This window comes from Gorilla gorilla, chromosome 8 (assembly GCF_029281585.2).
Source record: "Gorilla gorilla gorilla isolate KB3781 chromosome 8, NHGRI_mGorGor1-v2.1_pri, whole genome shotgun sequence".
Taxonomy (NCBI): Eukaryota; Metazoa; Chordata; class Mammalia; order Primates; family Hominidae; genus Gorilla; species Gorilla gorilla.
This window is the reverse complement of record NC_073232.2, coordinates 67,235,952-67,258,890: the sequence shown is the minus strand read 5'-3', so window position 1 is coordinate 67,258,890 and position 22,939 is coordinate 67,235,952. Positions and strand designations below refer to the sequence as shown.

At 44.1% G+C, this 22,939-nt stretch overlaps 1 protein-coding gene across 11 annotated transcripts in view; it reads right to left on the bottom strand.

Annotated features, from left to right (window-relative positions):
- ARHGAP22 (Rho GTPase activating protein 22) overlaps positions 1-18,589 on the bottom strand; it is a 225,972-nt gene extending 207,383 nt beyond the window's left edge. For 7 of the 11 annotated variants that reach the window (XR_010135214.1, XM_063710097.1, XM_031015632.3 and 4 more), the window contains exons 1-2: positions 18,126-18,201; positions 14,808-14,970 (exon numbers count right to left, since the gene is read on the bottom strand). Coding sequence is in view for 10 of the 11 variants with exons in the window: in XM_063710097.1 (XP_063566167.1) it covers positions 14,808-14,859 (52 nt within the window). In the remaining variant the exon portion in view is untranslated. Of the gene's footprint in view, positions 1-14,807; positions 14,971-18,125 lie in introns of all 11 variants that reach the window. The other 4 variants (XM_031015629.3, XM_004049379.5, XM_031015630.3 and 1 more) reach the window with 3 other exon arrangements.
- Between the last annotated feature and the right edge of the window lie 4,350 nt (positions 18,590-22,939).

The following is a 22,939-nucleotide window of genomic DNA, read 5'->3' as shown; positions in this document are numbered from 1 at the left end:
TTGTAGGTAGATGGATAGATGGTAGACGGGTGGGTAGATGGATGGATGGTAAAGAGATGAGTGGATGAATTACTGGTGGATGTATAAATGGATGGATGGATGGGTAAATGGATGGATGGATGGGTAGATGGATGGATAAATGGTGGATGGGTGGGTGAATGGATGTATGGCAAATGGGTGAATAGATGGATGGATAGATGGATAGATGGATGGTGGATGAGTGGATGGGTGGATGGATGAATGGTGGATGAATGGGTGAATGGATGGTGCTGGGATCAGTGAGACGGGATGAAAAGAAGGCAGAACCTGCTGGAAGGGTCAGTAAGAAAAAGCACAAAGTATCCTCACTTCACCTACCCCTTCACCTACATTCCCCTCCCAACAAGGATGTCTCCATCCTCCTTGCTGCTAAAGCCAGTAGGCTGGCATCAACTTACCTTCTTTCTCCCCCTTTTCCACATGCTGCCAGCCACTTGTGCCTTCCATCTTCTTAGACTCTTATGTTTCTACCGCCACTTTTTGGCTTATATTCTCATAAGCTCTCCCTTGGACTGCTTAAGTAGTCTCCTGCCTAGTAGCTCTCCCTGCTCTGGTCTCTTCTCCCTCTGCCCATCCGCTACCCCTCCTAGAGCCATTTCCTTAGAATCTTAGAATGGCTCCCAATCTTCCACTGTTTTCCCCTAACAGAAACTACAGAATGAGGTCTTGTAGCTGCTTCGTAATGCAACTTGGCTAGGCTGAATTACACTTCACAGGATTCCCTTTTGTGTATCTTTCCTATAAGTCTGTGCCACGGGGAGATTCTTGGGGGGATTTGGGAGACATACATTGCTGCTGATCAGTGGAATCACCTCATCAGTGTGAAGCAGCAGCTGGGCCTGCCATTGTTCCACCTTCCCATGAAGCCTTGGGCAGCTTCTTCAACTCGCAGGCCAGGAGTGTGTGTGTTGTGTGTGTGTGTGTGTGTATGTTTAGCTTAATGATGAAGGGCCCTGGCTTCTGCAGGATTACCTTGTACCACTAAAACTAATCATCTCATTACCCAGCTAGAAACCCCAGACACCTGAGTGCCTCCCCTGCCCAGTACTGTCAAGTGTTGTCCATTTTTCTTCCCAGTATCTCTTGAACCTCATTTTCCCTCTATATTCTTACTTACTCAAGCCTTCAGGAAGGTCATCTGACCACCATTAGTCCCATCTCCATGCTATTTATTCATTCATTCAACAAACAAGTATTAAACATATATTATGTGCCAGGCATAATTCTAGGCACCATGCAAAGAGCTCTATCTTTAAACTTCCCCTTTCCCTCCTAATTCTAGTGGTGCTTAATGAGCAAAGGGATAATGGCAATAATGCCTGCAAGACCGTGCCTATATCCTAATAAGAAAGTGGATATGGGTAACTTGAAAAAAAGAAGTAAAAGGCAGGACTTCCAGCTATGGCTAAATGATGAAGTCAGCAAATTCTCTCCCCAAAACACAACCATAAATCTTGAAAAAACTGACGTAAACAACCATTTCTATATTCTGGAAATTGACCAAAGACATGCAACAATCAGAAAAGTAGTTATACTTGAAAAACTTCTAAACTTTGAGTAAGAACAGAACAAGTCTGCTTTGCACTGTTGTACTGTTTGTTAGGGCAATTCCCATCCCACTTCTCTAAGCTCAGTCCTCACACAGGTTCTGTCAGGGTGGGGCATTGTCATGGGGAGCAGCAATTTTGTGCATGCAGTCCAAAGTTGCTTATTCAATTATGATTGTCAGTACTACTGACAATACTGGCAGCTAGTGAATGGGGAGGACCAATGCTCAATTAGTCTGAGGTTGCAGTCAAGGTTGGGGCAAATATATTCCTGGCTTGGACTGTATGCATGTGCAGTGGAGACCAAAGATGGCTCAAAGTATCCACACATTCTTGCCAACTCTAAGACTGAGGGCATGTGCAGAGGTTATATGAAAGGTCCAACAGAAAGTAAAAGCCAAGGCAGTCTTGAAAACAACCTGAACTTTGAGAGTATTTCCCTACCCATGCACAGATCTATGGGCAGAGAATAGAGGGCTTACGGGCTCATGGTTTGTATATGACATCTGTCTCATCATTGGCTGATTACTAAATTACACAGAAACAAGAGTGACCCCTAGGAAGGCAGGTTTAAAGGTACGAGCAAGAGTAAAGGCAAATATAACAGATATTAGTGGCTATGTTCTGTGAGGGAGACAGATTTCACAGATTTAGGCTAGGCAAGTTATTAAACAAATGAACAATTTAACAACAACATTAATCATGTGAGAAAATCAGAATTCAGCGTTCTTAAAATATGTTATCTAAAATGCCCACTTTCTAACAACCAAAAAACAAAAGGGAAGTACAAAGGAAAAGTGTGACTCATATGTAAAAAAAAAAGTCAATTGAAACTGTCTCTTTGAGTATTGCCAGATTTTGGATTTAACAGAGACTTTCAAAATAGCTACTGTAAATATGTTTAAAAAAACTTAAAGAAACATGATTGAAGAATTACAGGGACATAGGACAATAATAAATCAATAAATAGAGAATTTCAATGAGATAGAAAATATTTAAAACCAAATGGAAATTCTTGAGTTGAACATTCAATAACTAAAATAAAAATTTGCTGGAGGAGCTCAGCAGAAGATTTGAGGAAGGAGAATAAAGAACAGGTGAATGTAAAGACAGAGTTATCCAAATTATCGAACCTGAAGAACACAAAACAATTTTAAAAATTGAAGTGCAAAGAAAAGACTTTCAGAGACCTGTAAAGCAACATAAAGCATGCCAACATACGTGTAATGCAAGTCCCAGACAGGAGGAGACAAAAAAGAAAAAGACAGGAAAACTATTTGAAAAAGATAATTACTGACAACTTCCTAAATTTGATGAAAAACATTATTTTTCATGTATAATTATCTCAAAGAATCCCAAGTAGGATAAATACAAAGAGATCTATACCTCAGCACATTAGAGACAAACTCTTGAAAGTCAAAGAGAAAATCTTGAAGTAGCAAAAGAAAAATGTCTTGTCACATGAAAGGGAGTACTGATGCAATTAACAGTTGCCTTGTCATCTGAAACAGTGAGGGCTAGAAGTGGGAGGATGTATTCAAAGTGTTGAAAGAAAAATACAAACTGTTAACTAAGAATTCTATATCAAAAAATATATCCTTCAAAATGAAGGCAAAATAAAGACATTTCCAGAAAAACAAAGACTGAGAGAATTCCTTGCTAGCTGATCTATGTTATAAGACATTAAAGAAATTTTTTAAGCTGAAAGGAATTTCACTATGCAGTAACTTGAATCTGTAGGAATAAATGAAAAACACAGGAAATGGTAAACATGTGGGTTAATATGAAGGTCCCATAAATTTATTTTTCCTCTTAACATCTTTTAAAGACATAGTATGTATAAAGCTATAGTTATAACAGTGTATTTTTGGGCTTATCATGTATAAATAAGGGTTATAAATGTTATATATGATAAGCCCAAAACAATAGTAGCACAAAGGAAAATGGATAAAATGGAACTGTCTTGGAGCAAAAGTTTGTGCATTTTACTGGAATTATTAATCTGAAGTAGATTAAGGTAAAATGCATATTGTAATCTCCAGAGCAAACACTAAGACAACATAAAAAATACAATAAAAATAGAAAAATTAAAATGGTATACTAGAAAATATCTATCTAACACAAAAGATGGTAAAAGAAAAACAAAACAGGAACAAAAAAGAGAAGACATACATAAAACAAATTATAAAATGGCAAATGTAAATTCAGACATATCAATAATTATATTAAATGTGAATGGTCTAAATACCTCAATCAAAATACAAAGACTATCTCCATAAAATAGCAAGATCCATTAGTATGCTGTCTAAAAGAGACACATTACAGATTCAAAGACACAAACTGGTTAAAAGAAAAAGAATGGAAAAATATATGCCACACGCTTCATCCCTGGGATGCAAGGCTGGTTCAACATACGCAAATCAATAAATGTAATCCAGCATATAAACAGAACCAAAGACAAAAACCACATGATATCTCAATAGATGCAGAAAAGGCCTTTGACAAAATTCAACAGCCCTTCATACTAAAAACTCTCAATAAATTAGGTATTGATGGGACGTATCTCAAAATAATAAGAGCTATTTATGACAAACCCACAGCCAATATCATACTGAATGGGCAAAAACTGGAAGCATTCCCTTTGAAAACTGGCACAAGACAGGGATGCCCTCTCTCACCACTCCTATTCAACATAGTGTTGGAAGTTCTGGTCAGGGCAATCAGGCAGAAGAAAGAAATAAAGGGTATTCAATTAGGAGAAGAGGAAGTCAAATTGTCCCTGTTTGCAGATGACATGATTGTATATTTAGAAAACCCCATTGTCTCAGCCCAAAATCTCCTTAAGCTGATAAGCAACCTCAGCAAAGTCTCAGGATACAAAATCAATGTGCAAAAATCACAAGCATTCCTATACACCAATAATAGACAAACAGAGAGCCAACTCATGAGTGAACTCCCATTCACAATTCCTTCAAAGAGAATAAAATACCTAGGAATCCAACTGACAAGGGATGTGAAGGTCCTCTTCAAGGAGTACTACAAATCACTGCTCCACGAAATAAAAGAGAACACAAACAAATGGAAGAACATTCCATACTCATGGATAGGAAGAATGAATATCGTGAAAATGGCCATACTGCCCAAGGTAATTTATAGATTCAATGCCATCCCCATCAAGCTACCAATGACTTTCTTCACAGAACTGGAAAAAACTACTTTAAAGTTCATATGGAAACAAAAAAGAGCCCACATTGCCAAGACAATCCTAAACAAAAAGAACAAAGCTGGAGGCATCACGCTACCTGACTTCAAACTATACTACAAGGCTACAGTAACCAAAACAGCATGGTACTGGTACCAAAACAGAGATATAGACCAATGGAACAGAACAGAGCCCTCAGAAATAACACCACACATCTACAACCATCTGATCTTTGACAAACCTGACAAAAACAAGAAATAGGGAAAGGATTCCCTATTTAATAAATGGTGCTGGGAAAACTGGCTAGCCATATGTAGAAAGCTGAAACTGGATCCCTTCCTTACACCCTATACAAAAATTAATTCAAGATGGATTAAAGACTTAAATGTTAGACCTAAAACCATAAAAACCCTAGAAGAAAACCTAGGCAGTACCATTCAGGACATAGGCATGGGCAAGGACTTCATGTCTAAAACACCAAAAGCAATGGCAACAAAAGCCAAAATGGACAAATGGGATCTAATTAAACTAAAGAGCTTCTGCACAGCAAAAGAAACTACCGTCAGAATGAACAGGCAACCTACAGAATGGGAGAAAATTTTTACAATCTACTCATCTGACAAAGGGCTAATATCCAGAATCTACAAAGAACTCAAACAAACTTACAAGAAAAAAACAAACAACTCCATCAAAAAGTGGGCAAAGGATATGAACAGACTTTTCTCAAAAGAAGACATTTATGCAGCCAACAGACACATGAAAAAATGCTTATCATCACTGGCCATCAGAGAAATGCAAATCAAAACCACAATGAGATACCATCTCACACGTTAGAATGGCGATCATTAAAAAGTCAGGAAACAACAGGTGCTGGAGAGGATGTGGAGAAATAGGAAGACTTTTGCACTGTTGGTGGGACTGTAAACTAGTTCAACCATTGTGGAAGACAGTGTGGTGATTCCTCAAGGATCTACAACTAGAAATATCATTTGACCCAGCCATCCCATTACTGGGTATATACCCAAAGGATTATTAATCATGCTGCTATAAAGACACATGCACACGCATGTTTATTGCGGCACTATTCACAATAGCAAAGACTTGGAACCAACCCAAATGCTCATCAATGATAGACTGGATTAAGAAAATGTGGCATGTATAAACCATGGAATACTATGCAGCCATAAAAAAGGATGAGTTCATGTCCTTTGTAGGGACATGGATGAAACTGGAAACCGTCATTCTCAGCAAACTATTGCAAGCACAAAAAACCAAACATCACATGTTCTCACTCATAGGTCGGAATTGAACAATGAGAACATTTGGACACACAAAGGGGAACATCGCATACCAGGGCCTGTCATGGGGTGGTGGGAGCGGGGAGGGATAGCATTAGGAGATATACCTAATGTAAATGACGAGTTAATGGGTGCAGCACACCAACATGGCACATGTATACATATGTAACAAACCTGCATGTTATGCACATGTACCCTAGAACTTAAAGTATAATTTAAAAAATATATATATATATATGCCACACAACAGTAAACATAAGACAGCTGGAACTGTTCATGTTAATATATGATAAAATAGACGTTAAGAAAAGAAACATTCTGGGCCAGGCGTGGTGGCTCACGCCTGTAATCCCAGCACTTTGGGAGGCCAAGGCAGGCAAATCACCTGAGGTCAGGAGTTCGAGATCAGCCTAAACGACATGGAGAAACTCCATCTCTACTAAAAATACAAAATTAGCTGGGCATGGTGGCACATGCCTGTAATCCCAGCTACGTGGGAGGCTGAGGCAGGAGAATCGCTTGAACCTGGGAGGCAGAAGTTGCGGTGAGCCGAGATCGTGCCATTGCACTCCAGCCTGGGCAACAATAGCAAAACTCCATCTCAAAAAAAGAAAGAAAGAAAGAAAAAGAAACATTCTGAAAAAGAGGAATATTTAACAATGAAAAACAGTAACGGTATTAGGAAGCTGTAACAATTATAAATGTATGGAGATAACATGAGAGCCCCAAAATGCATGAAGCAAAAACAGATGGTATTGAAGAAGAAACAGAGGACTAACTAATTAGAGTTGGAGATTTCCATATCCCAATCTCCATAATTGATAGAACAACTAGACAGAATATCAGCAACTACACAGAAGTCTTGAACAACAGTATCAACTAATTTGACCCAATCAACATACATAGGGCACTCCTAACAATGACTGCAGAATATACATTATTTTCAAGTACATTTAGAATATTCTCTAGGAGAGACCTATGGTAGGCCATGAAACAAGTCCTGATCAATTAAAAAATCTAAATCATATAAAGTACATTAACTATCTTGGAATTAAATTAGAAATAACAACAGAAAGCGATTTTGGAAACCCTCAAATATTTGGAAGTTGAACAACACACTACTAAATCAGCCACACGTCACACAGGAAATCAGAAGGGAAGTTGGAACATATTTTGAATGGAATGAAAATGGAAAATAATATGCCAATATTTATGGTATACAGCAAAATCACTATAGGGAAATCTATAGCTTTAAATGCGTATATCAGAATATAAGGGCTCAAATCAATAAGCTAAGCTTTCACGTTAAGAAACTAGAAAAATTAGAAACTAAATCTAAATCAAGCAGAAAAAGAAAGAATAAAGAGAAATAAAATAAAGAAATAAAAAAAATCAATGAACTAGAAAACAGTAAAACATTAGAGAAAATCCATGAAACAAAAAGCTAGCTTGTTGAAAAGATTAATAAAATGGAAAAGCCTTTATCTGGACTGACAAAGAATAAAAAATCAGTAATGAAAAAGGGGACATAATATCAACTCAACTGAAATTAAAAAGACTTATCAAAGAATACTATGAACAACCTTATGCCAACAAAGACAGAAATAATCATACATATACATGCACGTGCCCCCACCTCCCGCCACAGGCGTATAAATAGGTATAACACCAATACTTCACAACATCTTTCAGAAAATGAGAGAACACTTCCCAACTCATTCTATGAGGCCAGTATTACCTTGATATTAAAGCTAGATGAAGACCTTCTACAAAAAGAAAACTACCAGGCTAATATCCCTCATTAACATACATAAAAATGCTCAACAAAATATTAGCAAAGTAAATTCAGCAAGATATAAAAAGGATTATACACCATGAATCAATGGGATTTATCCCAGGAATGTAACATTAGTTTGACACCTGAAAAAATCAATTAATGTTGTACATCTATTACACATCTATATATTTTACTAATAGAATAAAGGACAAAACCCATATAATCATCTAATGGATGCAGAAAAGCATCTGACAAAATCCAAGAGCCATTCATGATTTTAAAAAACAACAACTCTCAACAAACTAGGAGTAGAAGGGAAATTAATGTGTTAAAGGGTATCTATGACAAACCCAGAGACCAATATCATATGTAACCATGAAAATACTGAATGCTTTCCCCTTAAAATAAGGACAAAGTCAGAGGTAGCCACTTTCTCCACTTCTAGTCAACAATATACTGTATTATTCTATCCAGTACAATAGACAGTGAGAGACAAAGGGAAAAAAGAGGGTCGGGAGAGGGAAGGAGAGGAAGAGAGGCAGAGAAAAATTTAAAGCCAGATTGGAAAGAAAGAAGGAAATCTGTCTTTATTTGCAGATGATATGATACTGTATTTGGAAAATTATCACAAGAACTAATTTAAAAATCTGCTAGAACTAATAAGTTTTTCAAAGTTGCAGAATACAAGATGGACATAGCAAAAATCAATTGTATACCTACACATCAGCAACAAAAACTCCATAAATGAAATTAAGAAAACAACACCATTCACAATAATATCAAAAAGAATAAACTATTTAGAAATAAATTTAACAATGATATGAAGACATGCAGAAAACACTTCTGAGAGAAGATTAAGAAGATATAAATAAATAGAAGTACATTTCTTTTTCATGAAGTTAAAGAATCAATATTGTCAGGATGGCAATTATCTTCCAATGAATCTACAAATTCAATGTGGTTCCTATCAAAATCTCAGAAACATTTTATGGGGTGGAGAAATTGGCATGCTAATTTGAAATTTTATATAAAAACACAAAGGGCCTAGAATAGGCAAAATAATTTTGTAAAAGAATAAAGTTACAGACTACCTATTTTTACATTTTCTCCAAAGTTATAGTAATCAAGATAGTATGGTATAGGCACAAGGATAGGTCTACAGGTCAATAGAATATAATTGAGAATCTGGAAGTAAACCCCAATATTTGTGGCTAGCTGATAGTTCACAAAGGAGCTTGGGCAATTCAGTGGGGAAAGGAAAATTTTTTAACAAATGGTGTTGGGACAATTGGCTATCCATAAACGAAACAGCAGCAGCAACAACAACAACAACAACAAAAACCCTTCAAACAAACAAGGAACAAAATACCCTTTGACTTTACCTCATACTATATACAAAAATTAACTCAAAATTGGTCTTAGCTCTAAATGTAGATGCTAAAACCATACAACTTCTAGAAACAAACACAGGAGAAAGTGTGATGTTGGGTTAGGTGGACTCTTAGATACCATATCAAAAGCATGATTCATAAAAGAAAAGATAGAAAAACTGAACTTCGACAAAATTAAGATTTTTTGCACTTTAAAATTTAAGTACACCATTAAGAAAATTAAAAGTCAAGCCACAGACTAGGAGAAAATTTAGGCAAATTATATATCTGATAATAGATTTGTATCTAGAACATGTACACATTCTTACCACTCTAATAAGACAGACAACCTGATTTAAAAATGGGCAAAAAATTTAAATAGGCATGTTACCAAAGAAGACATACAAACAGGCTGGGCTTGGTGGTTTACACTTGTAATCCCAACACTTTCGCAGGCTGAGAGGGGTGGATCACCTGAGGTCAGGAGTTTGAGACCAGCCTGGCCAACATGGTGAAACCCCGTCTCTACTAAAAAGACAATAACTAGCTGTGCGTGGTGGTGGGTGCCTGTAATCCCAGCTACTCAGGAGGCTGAGGCAGGAGAATTGCTTGAACCCGGAGGCAGAGGTTGCAATGAGCCGAGATCACGCCATTGCACTCCAGTCTGGGCGACAAGAGCAAAACTCAGTATCAAAAAATATAAAAATGGAAATAAAAAGGCATATGAATAGTTAATAAGCACAGGAAAGTACATTCAACATCATTAATGGTTAAGCAAATGCAAATCAAATCCCCAATAAAATACCACTTTACACCCACTAGGATGGCTATAATAAAACAATAGCAAGTGTTGGTGAGGATGTGGAAACATTGGGACCCTTATGTATGAGGCGGGATTGTATGACGGTGGGAATGTAAAATGGTACAGAGATTTCAGAAAACATTTTGACAGTTTCTTAAAAATTAAAAAATAAACCTACCATACGACCCAGCAAGAGAAATGAAAGCCGTGTGTTCACAGAAACATATGCATGTGAATGCTCATAACAGCATCATTCGTAATAATCCCAATCCAAAAACAACCCAAAAGTCCATCAACGGGCGAGCGGAGAAACAAGATGTGCATCCCTACAAGGGAGTATTACTCAGCTACAAAGGAGCACACTGATCACTGATTCACACGAGAACATGAATGACCCTCAAAACGTTATGCTACATGAAAGAAGCCCAATGCAAAACACTACACAGTTTATGCTTCCATTTATAGAAAATGTCCAGAAAAGGCACATTTATGAAGACAAAAAGCAGATCAATGGTTTCCTTAGGTTGGGGTTGGGAGGAAGGGTTAGTTGCAGTTGGGCTTGAGGGAATTTTTTGAGGTGCTGGAAATGCCCTAAAACTGGATTGTGATGATGGTTTTACAACTCTATGAATGTAGTTAAAATAATTTAGCTGTGAACCTCGAATGGGTGAATTTTATTGCATGTAACTTACATATCAATAAGGCTGTTGAAATACATAGAATATGATAGTAACCAATGCCATGAAGAAAAAAAGATGGGAAAGGAGTATGGGAAGGCAGGGCAGGGTTTCAACTAGTGCGGTCATTAAAATCTCCAGGCCCCCAGGATGTGGTGGGACTGCACTTCCTGGGCCCCTTGCAGTTGATTGCGGCAGTGATTAGTGTGAGACAGAGTTGTGAGCAGAGTGTGATGTGTGTCCCTTCCAGGCTGAGGATTTAACTGCTGATGTGAGACCATTCACAAGCTCACTGTTTCTCAGGCCTCTGGTCTGGCAGCATCAGCCTGGGTCTTTAAGTCACTATGATTAACAGGGCAGGATCCACCCCTCAACTCACCCAGGTGACCCGGTGGTTGTGTAACTCATCCCATTCAGACTCACACAGGTGGTCAGAGAAAGCCTTAATAAAAGCTTTGGGTAAAAGTCTGAAGGAGGTGAGTCTGTAGGCCAGGCGGCTGTCCTGGGAGGACAATGGTCCAGAGAGTGGGCAGATCATGCAAACACCAGAGCAGCAGGGAGGCCGGCACTGCTGGTGCAGAGCAGGCACAGCGGGGCGGGGGAGCGTGGGGTGCTTGGCAGGAGATCCTACGATGGGCAAGGCGGGTGCCAGAGGAGGGCAGGCAGCCAACAGAGGTAAGTGGCCTGGGCATCCATATGGATGTGTTGAGCAACATGGATGCCCATGGATGTGACAGTGCTGATTGGATTTAGGTTCAAAGAGTCTTGCTCTGTGCAGTATGGAGGGATGGAAGGGCCAAGGGTGGGAAGAAGAAGAGCAATGGGGAGGATCCTTTGCAAAGATCCAGGTGAGAGCTGACCTCTCGCCCCGCTGCCATGCAATTATTCCTATGAACATTCTCATCAGATCAGTCCTGTGCTTATAACCATCAATAGCTCCCTATGCCTCACGAGAACAAGTCCAAGTTTCTCAATATGGCATCCACCTACCATTTCTCCCTTATTACCCCATTCCAACCGCTTCAGCGCCCCTCTCCCAGGACACAGTCATGCCCCCCTACCTGGGTTCTCACAGTCCCCTTACATCTCTGCCAGCAGTAGGGGAGAGAGTCTGCTCTGGGAAAGGCCAAGGTGAGGACAACCACAGAGTCAGGGAGGTGTGAGAGAGGGTTTCGAAGGAGCCTCCCTACCCCAGGCTGCTCCCAGCCTTGGTCCCAGCGTGCAGGTCAGGGATTTGGGGACTTGAAGAAGTGGTTGGATTCAGAGACGCCTTCTCCTTCTCTTTGGACACTCTGGCTGGGTATGGGCAGAGGCCACTGTCTTTCTCTCCACTGTGATCCCGAGGCACAGTGGCTCCTTGGCATGGGGAGTGCCAGGAGGGTCAGACAGGGAGAAGCCAGCAGTCTTGGGAGACAACCAGGCAGACCAGCGGTCTGAAGTTTGGGAGCTGGTGAGAAAAGAGGCTGCAGCTGGTCCTGCTGGCAGGAGAGTTCCCTAGGAGGAGCTGAGGCCCACAGTGATGGAGCTGAGGGTGCTGCCCACTGCTGGGTGAGACTTTTAGCACAGAACTCACCAAGTGAGAGGCCAAGAGGCTCACCACCGGCTCCTGCTGGAGGGAAAGTGCTGGTAGGTTCTCGACGTGGCAAGATTGTGGACAAAGTGAAGAAATGAAGCATAGCAGTACAATTGAACGCATAAGAACCTTTCATTTGCCCTCAATCCTTGAAAATGACAGTTAAAAGCAAACTTAAGTTTCTCAATAATCTCCATTAGCTGAGAAAGACGGAGGGAGGGAGGGAGAGAGAGAGAAAGAGAGAGAGGGAGAGAGAGAGAGAGACCAGGAGGTGGCAGGTGGAGAGAAGAAAGATAAACACACAGAGGTGCTAACCAAGAGACCAAGGATGGGGAGGAGAAGCCCCCTCCCCCTGTGCTGGAGACTCTTTTTTTTTTTTTTTTTTTTTTTTTTTTTTCTGCAGGCTTTCACGAAATGGCATTGCCAGTCCATTTTTACAGAATTGTCAAAGTATTTGAGATTAGGTAATCAGTTACAAATTAACCCAGTGTCAAAAGGAATGAATGTGGATGAAACTTGGAAAAATTATGCTAAGTGAAAGAAGCCAGACACGAGGCTTCATAAAAGGATACATATTGCATGAGTCCATTTACGTGACAAATCCAGAATTGGAAGATCCATGGAGGCAGAACACAGATTGATGTTTGCATGGGGTGGAGAAGAGGGAGCAACCTCTTAATAGGTACAAGGTGATGGAAAAATTTTGGAATTAAATGGAGCTGGTGGTTGCACAACATCGTGAATGTATGAATTGCCACTGACTTTTACACTTCAAAATGGTTAAATTCATGTTATATACATTTCATCTTGATAAAGACATTAATTCAATCAAATTCATTAAGTTCAGGTATGTCATGCAGTATGTCCTCTGTCCCTTTCTCAAAGGATTTGCACCTATGCTATGAATCTGGGGAAGAATTTATTTCATCATAGAAATCTGGTGGCTGGAACCTCCTACAAAAGCAAGTGACTGTTCCTTCCAAGCCAGATAATGCAATAAACCTAGCACAGGGAAAATAATACCTGGAGATATTAGGTATTAGGCTTGAACAGTTAAAGGTTAATCTCAGCTGCTCCCCCACCCCCTATTTTCTCCTGTGGAAAGTGAGATCCAGGGAAGTTGACAGTGTGAGAAGTGTCTGCAGCACGAGGCCAGCCCAGGGGTCCTGGCTTCTAGCCCACTCCGTTCTTCATGAACACAGAGCTTTACTCCTCACCCCATGAATATCTACTCAGACCACAGCAAAGGGGCTCTGTGGAGTCTGAGCCCACCCTGGGCTTGGTCCACTATATCCTGAACCTGGTAGCACATTACATTACATCACCTGGGACTTTAAAAATATGCTGATATCTTGGATTCATCCAAGACCAATTAAACCTGCATCTCTGGAGGGGGAGCCTGGGAATTTTTAAAAGCACCTTGGGTGATTTTAATGTGGAGGTTGAGGTCCATGACTGCATTTCACCCACTAGCTTCTAGAATTTCCAATCTTTACCAGTCCTGGAGGGGCTCAGGCAACATCATCTCATAACTGAGCCCATCAGGTCATGCATGTGACCTGACTAGCAACTGCCAACCATCACCTACACAGCCCATGCAGCCCAGCACCTGCACAACCCATCCAATCATCACCTGCATAGTCCACCCAGCCAGCACCTGCACAATCCACCCAGTCAGCACCTGCACAACCAGCCGAATCCTCACCTGCACAGCTCACCCAGTCAGCACCTGCACAATCCACCCAATCATCACCTGCATAGTCTACCCAGCCAGCACCTGCACAACCCACCCAATCAGCACCTGTACAACCCATCCAAATCATCACTTACACAGCCCACCCAACCATCACCTGCACAATCCACCCAATCCTCACCTGCACAGCCCACCCAGTGAGCACTTGCCTGTGACCCACCTGCATAACCTAGCCAATCATCACCTGCACAGCCCACCAAGACAGCACCTGCCTGTGACCCAAACAAACATTCATCCCACTTGGTCTAACAATTATCTCCCAGGCACTTTACTGAGGGACCCAAACAGACAGTCACAGTCATCCCATTTGGTCTAATAGTTACCTCCCAGACACTTTAGTGAGGGTTACTGAGATGTCCTCACTATTTCTCTACTAGCCCCTTGGCTGGATCCTTTCCAAGCAGAGATGCAGAGTAGCCTTCAGCTGCACACAGGGTTCCCCTGTGAAGGACTTGCCTACTGCCCCAGCAGTCCTTGGACATAGGGGTCCTTACAGACTCTGAATGCAATCAGAGCCCTGAGTCATTAGAGCCCAGGACCCTGAAGCCTCTGTTTTTCAGGCAGACACAGAGCAGCTGCCATAGTTCAGGGGTGGGGTTTGTGCCATCAGCCATTTCCAGGAGCTGAAGGAGGTCAGAACCGTGACCACAGATGCCGCCTGGTGCTCTCAGCCACAAGACCAAGACAGCCTCCGGGGACCCCATCCCTCAAGCAAGAAGTCAAATGCAAAGGTAATAATTTCCCACATAGAACATAAAAAAATTCTTACTGAAATATCTGGCTGCAAACGTCCTCCTTTTGCTGGAAGCTGTCGGCAGCATAATGAAGCTGGCAGTCTGTGCAAATTTCTTCTATATCCTTTTTATAAAGAACCAACCACATCCTCAAGCAGACAAGCTAATTCCTGTTTTCCAGTAACAGGAGATCCACATCTATAGAAAAGAAATATATTTAGAATGCCCTTTATCTGGTATTTTCTTGGATTTTAAACAAGAAGCCTCGCTGTGAAGAATTAGTTCATTAAGCGTAAGTGCATCTAGGGATCTTGCAATGGCCTTGAGCAAGTCATGGGGTCTTGGGGTATCAGTTCCTCAAATCTGTAAAATGGGAACAATAGTGACAACCACTTCACAGAACAAAGAATTGAGAAGTGGAAAGAAGGGGCTTTGTGAGCAAAGCCCTCAGCACACATCGGATGCTATATTTGATTTTTTTTCCATGAGCTGACCTGGATTCAAGGGGAGCTGGGTTTCCAGAAAGCCTTAGAAATAAGTACAAACAACACTGCAAATTTGCAGTGTGACTTCCAGGATGCATTTATGGCCTTTGTCTGGTGGGCACAGCAGTCCTGTTAGTGGGGAGAGCAAGTCCCACAGAGGGACAGTCAAGGCCCAGGAGCACCCCATGTGACACCCTCACCAGGCACACAGGCTGCTCATGGCATGGCTTCTCCATTCCATTTCTGGAAATTTAGCATCATTACAGCATAATTTACAGTTGTGGAAAATCAAAAAGAAAAATCCCAATTATGAAACAGCCAAGCGATATTTACGCAGCCATCAGCATCATTGACATAGTGGTCCTGGCAGTCCAAGGCAAAGGCAGGCTCCAAGGTGGTGGATACAATGTTATCTAAATGAGGGTAGCATTGATTCAGATGGAGCAGTGACTCCTGGGAGGGCATGCATCAGGATTTTCTTCCTAGCACCCTCCTTGTCTCCTCTGTTCTATTGAGCTTGCATCACATTTATTGATAGTGACCTGAAACACCTTTCAATTGCAGAGAGCATAAAAGCAGTTAAAAACCAATCACTGCTATAAAGATAAAACAAGCATAGCCAGTGCTCAGTGGCTCAGTGCAGGGTAGATCCTTCCTACACCTGGGCTTGTGGGTGCAGGAATTGGGGCTGTCACCACTGCAGGAAGGTGCACCCTGGGCTGCGGGACAGCGCTTAGTGGGGTGTGTTGGGGAAATGTCATCTTGGCCCATGCCTTGGGGATCTGTGGACAGTTCCTGCTGCTAATGTTCTCAGAAGGGAGCGCTGGAACAGCACAGAGAAGGGGGCCAACCTGAGCCTCTGGGGAGTGACCAGGGACAGCTGGAAGCAGAAGGAGGCAGCAGGCGAGCACTCAACTGCTTGAAGAGAGCAGCAAGGGCCAAAACCCAAGGTGCCAGCATGTCCTTGCAACAAAGCAAGCAGTAATTTGGGTTGCAAAGGCCAGAGTGCAAGGCTGATAAGAGCCCACAGGTACAGAGGCAGAGAGGAGTAAGAAGAAGCAGCCCATCCCAAGACCTGGTGTACAGGGGGCTTTGGAACTAAAACTCTAGGACAAAGTCCAGGTTTTCCATTTTCGAGTGCTGGGAATTTAGACATGGGCTAGATTTGGCAAATAAAGGTATAGGATGCCCAGTTAGTTTTGCAGTGTAACTGTGTTCTAAATATTGCATGGGACATAATACCTGCTAAAAAGGTATGTATAGTTGACCTGAAACACTATTCAGATTTAACTGGGTATCCTGTATTTTATCTGGCAAACATATACCTTCTGAATATCCATTTTCTCTTTGATCAAAAAAGAAAATACCACCAGGTAAGAAACTTTCAATTGCAGACAACAAGAAAGTCAGTTAAAAAGAGGGGATTTATTGGCTCCTTGAGCAGGAAAGCCCTCATAATATGGACTTCAGGCATGGCTGGATCCAGCAGCTTGACAATGTTAACCAAGTCTGGGTTTTTTTCCAGTTCTCCTGTTTGCTTCTGGAATGCCTGCTTCATTCTCAACAAAGTCCCCTCATTATCAAAAAATGCTGGACACCAGCTCGCTTCAGGAACTAATACTCTTTCTTTCATGACCAACACAAAGAAAGAGCCTATCTTCCAGTGTCTCTCTCAGAAGTGCTGGGAAGCTGCCCCTCCCTACTCTCCCAAACATCTCTTCTTGCCTCATGGCCTTGGTTGGGCCACTCACCCATCCCTGAACCACCCAAACCAATGCAATGTGCTGATTGGCTAAAGCCAACCTGGTCTCATCCCAGGAATAGGGTGGCTTGGCTTCGTAAAAGCCACCTCAGCTGGTATGGAAAAGAGGTGGATGCTAGACTGGATGCCAGGCACTGCAACCAAGAGTGGGGAGAAGGGGTCCAAAATACACTACCCACAGTGAGGTTGCCCTAAGGATAAGATACATGAGACTGCCCCGCTGGTGTGGTGTGTGTGTAAGTGTGTGCTGTATGAGAGGAGAGAGAGGGAGAGAGAGACAGAGGGAGAGGGGGAATGTTAGTTCCTCTCCTTGGACATGCTGATTACTCTTTCTTTCTTTCTTTCTTTCTTTCTTTCTTTCTTTCTTTCTTTCTTTCTTTCTCTTTCTTTCTTTCTTTCTTTCTTCCTTCCTTCCTCTCTCTCTTTTCTTTCTCTTTCTTTCCTTCTTTCTTTCTCTTTCTTTTCTCTCCTCCCTTCCTCCCTTTCTCCCTTTCTCTCTGTTTCTCTCTCTCTTTCTTTCTCTCTTTCTCCTTCCTTCCTTCCTTCCATCCTTCCTCCCTTCCTCTTTCTTTCTTTCTTTCTGTCTTTCTTTCTTTCTTTCTTTCTCTTTCTTTCTTTCTTTCTTTTCTTTCTTTCTTTCTCTTTCTTTCTTTTCTTTCTTTCTTTCCTTTCTTCCTTCCTTCCCTCTTCTCTTCTCTTCTTCTCTTTTCTTTTCTTTCCTCTTGGCCAGCTCGGTGACCCGATCTCCTTCCTGGTCTCAGGCCCCTCCCACGAACTGGCCCGTGTGTGCCCGGGCAAGTCCCTGCTCCTCACTGACCTCCACCCACACCATGGAGAGTGGATGTGTGTGTGTGTGTTTGGGGGGGGGGGGCGGAACGCTGCATCAGGAGACCTCTGGTTAGGGAAGTTTTATCAGGAACCACCTCTGTGACCTTTACCAACCTCAGCCTATAGTGGGGACAAGGTCCTACACCGTGGGCCTCTCCTTTGGAACGCTTGGGGACAGAGTTCTGCCCACCAGCTGGAGGACAGTGACCTCATGGGGAGAAGGGACAGGAGACTGCTCTCCAGTCCCTCACCCCAGCCCTCGCCTTTCCCTCACCCACCTTTCTTTGCAGCAAGTTCAAAGGCAGGTCATACACCAGCTAAGCGGGCACAGCTGGGCACAGTTCCCGGGGCCTGCCGGGCAGCGCTGGGAAGGGCGGCAGAGAGCGCGGGCTGGACGCTCGTCTCGGAATGACTCAGCCAGGAGCAGCCGCCAGCAGCATGGGCCACGCAGCAAACGGGCGCGCCGTGGGAGCTGGAGAGGCCAGGTCTTCTGGAACCAGGCCAGCGCACCCTGCCCGGGCGTCACCCCACCACGGACATTCACAATGACAGTCAGCACTTCTCAGCACACTGTGGATCACACGCATTAGCCTGGCACCTGGCAGCGCCCCGAGGTGGGCATCACAGTGGGATTGGGAGGCACTCCAGTCACAGGGTTCACCAGGGCCGAGGTGGCGACGAAAACCCGTCCCTCGGGCGTGGCAGTGGCCTGGCCACGTGCGCCCCAGGGCTTGCACCCGCATCTCCCGCCGGTGGTAAGCGGGGCCTCCAGCAGAGCGGGCGGGGCTGCTCACCTGGAACCAGGGCCAGCCGTCTCCTCCCCTGCCTCGGCCGCCCGGGGCCTGCCTGGGGCTCCTTCCTCGCCGCCCGGCGGCAGCTCTTGAGCTCCCGGCCCGCTCCTTCAGCCCCGCAGGCTCCCTGGCCGTGACCCTGCCCCCGGCCTCCGTGTAATGAGCAGGCGAGCAGGGCCGGGGGGATGCAGCACGGGCCCCGCATCCTCAGGCAGGACGGAGCTCCCGGCTGCTCGGCGCCTCTGGGGGCGGGGGGGCGGGGGGGATGCGGCGCAGCGGGCAGTCCCAGCGAGTCGGAAGGGTGCAGCAGCCGGGTCGGGGATGGCCGGGCGAGGCTGACCCCTGCCGGGCAGCGCGGGTGGCGCCACGGGCGGAGGCGACTTCCTGGGCCCTGGTGCACGGCGCCCCCTGGCGGGCCTCGGGGACGCGGCCTCCTGCGCGCCCGGACCGCTCGCTGCGCCTTCCCGCCTAGCTTCTGGTTACCCAACTTCATCTCGCCCGAGCTTCATCTGTAGCTCACCGTCCTGTGCGCCCTGTGCTGTTGGCAAGGCGTGTGGGATTTAGAGGGTTTTCTATACTGAGTCTTCCTCGGAGCAGGTGAATTCTGCATAGCTGGCCCAGTTCTGTGTCTTAAGTATGGGGAGAGAGTGGGGGCTGGAGAAATCACTAGCAGGGGAGGAGCCCTGAGGTTGCCGAGGGGGATCGGAGCTACTTCCCAAGGCGCCTACACCGCCCGTAGACTGGGAAACTACGGTCACAAAGGGTCAGCGCATTCCCCAAGGTCCCAGAGCTACACGCAGCATAGCTGGCATTTGAAAGTCAAAGCAGAGGAAGCAGGCAGGTGGCTCTTGTTGAACTGGCTTCCAGAGTCTGTGTTGGGCAGAGAGATCCTTCCCCGAGAGTGGAGTGGCCTCGTGCTTACCTGGGTTCAGCGTCGAGGTTCACCTGGAATCACCTGCACTCTTGTCCTTGACCAAGGCAGGGTGGTTAGCCATGGGCTGATAGCCTTGGAGAGCCTGATTCAGCCTTTGGGTAGAGCTGGGTCAGTCCAGCCTCAGGGCATCACTCACCCGAAGCATTGTGGTAACCTCCTGCCTGCCCCTGGAGACCCCGGGTGTGGGGCAGGGTGACCATGGTGGAGAGTGGGAGCTGGCAGAGGTAAGGAGGCACACTTCTGCCACAGCACCAGAGCTCAGGGCACCTGAGAAGCAAGGTCATAGCATCCTGTTCTTGGACCCCGTCAGTCTCCACAGCTATAGGGGGCTCCATTGAAAAGAGTGTGCCAGACCTTCTCTGTGTGTGTCCTGGTGAGGGCTCACTCACTCTCCAGGCTTGCTGGGGGAGGAGGCACGAACTTCGGTGGAAAGAACAGAACTCAGGAGCCAGGGAATGGAGTTTGACTCCTGCCTCGGACACTTCTTAGCCGGGTCTCTAGGGGGCTCAGAGAGCCTGAGCCCCCTTCCTCATGTATAAAGTGAGGATAGTAATACTGCTGAGTCCCTGGGTCTGTTAGAGAATGAAGCGAGGGAAGTCAGGCAGAGCACTTAACTAAGTGCCCAGCTCGCATTAAACACACCATGCTCATGCCCATGGCCAGGATGGTGTGTTCCAGCTGCAACCTTTAGCAGGGGCCCTGGAAGTGCTTGTGTCTTCTGCTTCATCCATCATTAGCAGCAGCAGAAGGTAGGGCAGTTTTTGCTTCTCAAACCAGGTTTCTCACACATTGAAAGATATTCTGCATTTAAATTTACATGATAAATTAAAATATAAGCCATTGGGATGAACACCTTATAATCAAATACTCCCAGGTGACCTAGTGCCTGAGTTTACCTGAGTGTTTAAAATCAAGTTGGTGACAAGGAACAGCGAACACGACTGCCTTTAATATTTAGTTAGATCCTGGTGGGGTGAGGCTCCCAGGAGTGGCTTCCACTTGGGCCCTTCCTCTGTCCTCCCAGGTGGCTGAGGGGGACCTACAACCCTAGTCAGAAGTTGGGAATCCGTCCTCATCAGTGAGCTACCTGGCTTCCATGAAACTAGGGTCGTGTCTAGGGATCCAGTGTTTTGGAAGCTCCTGGAAATGAGGTTAGGCAAGAGGGTCTTCTCGAAATCTCCGCCCACTGAGCCATCATCCTACCCCAGTGGTCAAATTCTGCCAGAACCACACTGCAGATCATGTTTAATTAGAGTTCTTAGGGTACTTTTGTTTTTACATAGCGACGTTGTTTGTTTTTTCTAGTTGTTATAAGCATTGCAGGGCTATCTGTTGTTTCACGTGCTTAAATATTTAAGCCAGTCAATGCCGGAACCTAGGGATCGTTTCCACCTTCTTTTTGAAAAGGGTCACATTACTGGAAGAAGAAACCTGGAGCTGATTCACAAAGGTAGAGTAATCCTGACTGCAGTTGAGAGTTGGAGCCACGAGGTGGCGCCCTCAGCACACTACTTGAGCTGTTGGGTTTTCCAGCGGCAATGACCAGCACGGGGACAGAGGATATCCTGAAGAGGGGCTCTGTCCGCTTCAGGACGTCCAGGGGAGTCACCTGGGTAACACTCACAGGAAATACATGCTTCTGTGGGTACACAGCTGGGAACAGGGTGAGGCAAGTGAGTTATCTTGGGTGCAAATTTTAAGGGGCAGTGAGCGCCCCTCTCCCCTCACCCTGGTCCCGGCCCTGGGCCACAGGACTGGGACATGTCTGTGAGGAGCGGAGCTGGGGAGCGGCTCCCTGACACCCCAGGAGAGAGGATGATGCTTTGACCTCAGCCCTGGTCAGGTGGGGCCTACACGACGGGGACGCTAAAGCCCCTCTTCTGATCCAGAGGCTGTGGCCGGAATAATCGGATGTACTTTCTGGGAGGGGATTAAGGGGATGGACGAGGTGCTGCCCCATCCCTATTCCCACTATGAATTGGAGCCACAGGGACATGGAGGGTGTGGAGCTGAGCCGAGTGCGTCCCTGGAGTGCCCTTTCCTGTCTGCACTCGGGCTGGGCCAGCCTCTTGTGGCTCCCGCACATGGCAGCCCCCCTCAGCTGGAGGAGCCACAGTGGAGCAGGCGTGGAGTCCGTGGCACCGTGGCAGGGGGTCTCTGTCCAGGGCCTGGGTACTCGGTGACGCTGGGAGAGAATGCAGCCTGCAGCGTGGCCTCAGAAACTGGAATAAGAGAGCTGACCTATGAAGGAGGCACGGGAAGCTGGGTGCAGAGATGACCGAGAAACTGGCAAACATTTTGGTAAACCAGAGCACCATGCTGCGTGAGTGAGGAGTAACCAAGGTGGAAGTGTTAAGGATGAGGTGGAACGAATATTCATACCATACAGTAACTAACATTGAACACAGTCACCTGGAAGAGAAGACTGGGGAGAATCAGGACATTAAGACTCCTGGGCACTTGCGGTTTTTACTCCGGATCAGCGCTGTCCAACAGGGATATGGTTTGAACCACGTCTATAATTAAACACTTTCTGGTAGCCATATTAAAAAAGAAACAGGTGAAATTGGTTTAATAACATATTTTATTTAGGGCAATATATGCAAAATACTATCATTTCCACATATAATCATTTATAAATATTATTTATTGAAACATTTTGTATTCCTTTTTTTATACCAACTCTTTCAAATCCGGTGTGTATTTTACATTTATAGCATATTCCAATTTGGATACTAAATTTCTGCTGCGAATATTTTTTCTGTATTTAGAGTTTACAAAATTTAGAGTTAAAAAAAGATTTTCAAGTTGTTCTAAACATACGTTTTTAGTAATTGGATTGTGTATCAATTTCTAAATTAAGATTAAATAAAATTGAACATTTAAGTGCTCGGTTGATCTAATTTCAAATGTGATTAGTGGCCCTACTGTATTGGACAGTGCAGTGGTAGGCATTTAAAAGTAAAGTATTCATGTTAAAAATGTTAAGAATAACAAGCAAAGAATAGAAGTAGAATATATAACTTCTAAACCAGTAGAGGGGGCTGCATACAAAAAATCCCAATCAATTCAACAGAAGGAGAAAGTAAGAAAACAATAAAACAAAAATTATGATAAATAGAAACACAAAAGAAGAAGATAAAAATAGGTATAAATGTCATAAATTTATCAGTAACAGTAGTAAATGTAAACAGATTAATCTCACACATTAAAAGACAGAAGTACTTAGGTTGGAATTTTTAAAAATCCAGTTGTAGCTGCTTGTGAAGAGACATCTAAAATACAAGAACACAGAAATGTTGAAAATAAATGAATGGAAAAAGATATGTGAGACAAATAGGAATTAAAATAAAACTAGCGTAGTGAA